The sequence below is a fragment of the Cibotium barometz genome, chromosome 18, assembly GCF_041138505.1.
Source record: "Cibotium barometz isolate CiBa-2024 chromosome 18, ASM4113850v1, whole genome shotgun sequence".
Taxonomy (NCBI): domain Eukaryota; kingdom Viridiplantae; phylum Streptophyta; class Polypodiopsida; order Cyatheales; family Cibotiaceae; genus Cibotium; species Cibotium barometz.
Window position 1 is genome coordinate 30,808,253 of NC_141063.1, and position 3,929 is coordinate 30,812,181.

The 3,929-nt window shown below is 46.5% G+C and overlaps 1 protein-coding gene across 1 annotated transcript; it reads left to right on the top strand.

Annotated features, from left to right (window-relative positions):
* The first annotated feature begins 2,220 nt into the window (after window positions 1-2,220).
* On the top strand, window positions 2,221-3,663 carry LOC147629195 (pentatricopeptide repeat-containing protein At1g11290, chloroplastic-like). Its single transcript, XM_086812874.1, has one exon. It carries the CDS (start codon window positions 2,221-2,223, stop codon window positions 3,661-3,663), a length of 1,443 nt encoding a protein of 480 aa, XP_086669000.1.
* Window positions 3,664-3,929: the final 266 nt, after the last annotated feature.

The following is a 3,929-nucleotide window of genomic DNA, read 5'->3' on the forward strand; positions in this document are numbered from 1 at the left end:
AAGCTCATTGTCCTTCTTGGCTCTAAGTGTTTAAAAATACCCTAGATGGAGTGTCCCCTGTTTTGAGCCAATACAAGCCTGTCTGTACTCTTGCTGCATCTGCCCTTTCCATTTCAATGGCCTTAGCTTTATCCTCAAGGGTGTGGAGCAGTGTGTTGAGAATGGAATCATCTGAGTTGTGACCACAAGCAAGTCTTATCTTCTCAAGTGCAGTCTCTAGCCCCATTGAGTCTGCTCTCCTTGCCTTGGCTCTTCTCTTGCCCGTCTTTTTGGCCAGGTTGATTACTACCTCCATCCCTTTCTGCCATCTGACAATGGGGTTTGGAACACCAGATATTGCTTGCAGCCAAGCTTTTTCCATCTCCTCACAAAAGGCTACATCCTTCAAGAATGAAACATTGAACTTAAAGGGTGGGGGTCCTTTACTGACTTTCCTGTCTATTTTACATTTGAGGCTTATGGATACTGGAGTGTAGCAGCTTCCCCTTAATTTCATGATGGGTCCAGGACCCTTGCTCAGAGAGGTACACTCTATCCAATCTTCTTGCAATGAGTCTCTGCAGGGTGTGCCTATTGTTCCATGTTGGGAGCATGCATGGTTCACAACCTTTCAATTCTGCAGCATCTCTGATGTCAAACTTTCTGGCCCAATTATCCCACTAGGGGGATGGAGCATCAACTGCTGGTTCAAAGTTCCAGTCACCTGCAAAGCAAATGGGGACATCCCAGTCCAGCTGGTAAAGCAAATCCCACACCGGTCTTCACTCTGGTTCAGAGTTGGGTGCATACACATTAATGAGACCAATCACTTCACCTTCCACATGGACCTTACATGCAATCATTCTACCACAGGGGGGCCTGATTACCTCCTCAACTCTATGTCTCATGTTCACTAGTGTCATACAGCCCCCAGTACCTCTGTCTGAGGTGCTTACCATACATTCAAACTGCTTCATGTTAAACAACATGGAGCCTGTCTTGGTTTCTTGTAGGAACAAAAAATCAGGCTTCTCCTGACTGAGCAAGTGCCTGACATAGCCTTGCCTGGCTGGGCTACACATACCCCTTACATTCCAGGAGATTAGTTTTAAGGGTCTTGAGTACATATTATCCATTAGCACACATGCAAAGCCCTTCATGACATCACCAACAGAATCAGGCTCAAGGGCAGCATTAAAAAGGCAGCTAGGAATAGGTCTAGGGAGTTTGCTGTACTCTTGGATAGTCAAGAGCATGGTAAAAAAATTGTTGCTCTGCAAGTCTCTTGCTTGAGCTTTGGAGTGTATAGTGATGCAAGAGTAGTTTGAGTACCATGCACAAGTTCCCTAGCCCTCTTCTTTGTATAGACTTGTGTGGGCCGTGTGCTAGAAGGCATGGAAACATGTGTCTCTTAAATTTTAATCTATGGGGAGGTTTCATAGAGACTCGCCCATAAGAGGAGAATCCGTTTTTGTAGCCACAGGTGAGTGGGTAGGTGTATCCCTCGATGTACTTGGTGGTTCATAACACCAACATTTCAAGAGTTGGTGGTTGTGAGCTTGGGATCCCGATGGTTGTGAGCTTGGGATCCCGATGGTTGCCTGCCTCCTCTTGCACTTTGCTTTGAGGCTTCGAATTGCCTGGCTTCTTCTACACACTCCTCAATGTGCTGTCGGGGTAGTGAAGGACACAAGAGTGGGAGCACTTCGTGCCATTTTCGGTCCAAACCACCATGAGCAAGAAAAATAGCCTCACTCACACGATAGCATCCGTGTGATCCTTGCTGTCACCGAAAAATGGCTCAGATACCCATTTTGGGCTTCAAATTTAAGTAGTGGCTATTGGAAACACACAAAAGACTCGTCCGGGCCGTCTGTGCTTGCTGGGCTTGTCCGGGCAGGCTGGTATGGAACTGATCATCTCCCTGTGGGGATGATGCCCCGTCAAGCGTGGAAGATTTCTAAAGCTCATCAGCTCGGAGATTTCGTGCACGCATATCTGCAAAGGTTTGCTCGTCCATGCCTTTTTGGACCCTGCCTCAGGCCGCTCTGTATCAGCATCACACAAAGGCCCATCTCAAATGAAGGCAAAACACCTAAACCTGTCGACCTTGCAAGGTATGCTTCTCTCTTGAGACATTGTGGTAATTCTAAGAACTTGTTAGAAGGCAAGCTTATCCATGCTCACATCCGGAACAGTGGGCATGCTAGAACCGTGTTTCTAGCGAATCTCCTTATACAGATGTATGGCAAATGTGGGGCTGTCAATGATGCATTTGATGTCTTTGCTGAAACTGATGAGAGAAATGTTTTCTCATGGGGTATCATGATAGAAGCTTGTGTCCATAACCAGGAGGGCAGGATTGCCGTACAGCTTTTCCATCAGATGAAGGCGGAATGTGTTATCCCAGACAATGTCACTCTTCTTAGCATCCTATCTGCTTACTCCATCCTGGGAGCTTTTGCTGAAGGCAAGCGCGTGCATGCCTGCATTGTCAGCTGGGGACTCCTGTCAGATGTTGTTTTAGGAACGGGGCTTGTCAGCATGTATGCAAAATGTGGGAGACTGGAAAATTCACGCAATGTATTTGACAGTTTGCATAATCGGAATATCGTGACTTGGAATGCCATGATTTCGGCTTATGCTCAGTATGAAAGGCTGGAGGCCATCCAGTTCTTTTGGCAAATGCAGCATGAATGCATGCTGCCAAACAGAGCCTCCTTTATGTCTGTCCTCAACGCCTTTGGCAAGCAGGGAAACCTTGCTGAAGGCAAATGGATTCATGTGTACATTTCAGGGAGCGGACTCAATTCAGATGTCATTATAGGAAGTGCTCTCATTCACTTGTATGGCAGGTACCGGAGTTCCAAGGATGCTTGTATGGTATTCAAGAGTTTGTCCAATTCAAATGTGATTTGTTGGACTGCTATGATGGTAGCATTTTCAAAGTGTGGTCAGGTCAAGGAGGCTGTTCACCTTCTCCATCAGATGGATGTTGAGGGCATCACACCAGATGATGTTACCTACATCAGTCTTGTTGATGGTTGTGCAAATAAGGCAGCACTCATAGATGGGAAGCGGATTCACACACGCATTGTGTCAAGTGGATTCGACTTAGGTGTCTTTGTTGCGAATGCCCTTGTCACCATGTATGGCAAGTGTGGGAGCTTGGACTATGCATGGAGAACCTTTTGGAAAATGAGAAAATGGGATGCAACATCATGGAATTCAATAATTTCAGCATCTGCTCAGAATGGGGAGGGTAAGAAGGCCTTTGAACTGTACCAGCAAATGCTAGCTGCAGGGATGGCCCCAAACCTGGCTACGTTCTCTAGCGTGCTTTCTGCCTGTTGCCGGGCTGGACTTGTAGAGGAGGGCCTTCACTGTTTTCTGACAATGAGTCAACGCTACGGCATCGCACCCATGTCAGAACATTATAACTGCATGATTGACCTTCTAGGTCGGACGGGGAGGTTGGATGAAGCAGAAGACTTGATCAGGAAAATGCCTTTGGGACCTACTACCATGGGATGGATGACTTTACTAGGCTCTTCTACAACACACTTAGACAGAGAACGGGCACATCATGCTGCAGGTTGTGCCTTTGAATCTGATCCGAAAAATCATGTGTCATATGTTTTGTTGTCAAACATGCATGGTGCAGCATCAGTAGGTTTATGTTAAGCTTTGTGGTTTTGCTTGCTCTATATCTGCTGCTTGCTTGGCGTTTTACTTCACATGATTGTGAAATTAAGGCAGCCCTTGTAGATGAGAAGCAGATGCACTTATAAGTGGATTTGTCTCAGATGTTGTTGGGAATGCCCTGATCAGTGTGCGGCAGGTGTGGAAGCTTGGACGATTTGTACAAATTTTTGAATGGCCGTTGGGAGGTCGATTCTTCAGGAGAGGGCAACTGATGAAGCCATGGGTTCTTTTTTCAAAAACTGGCC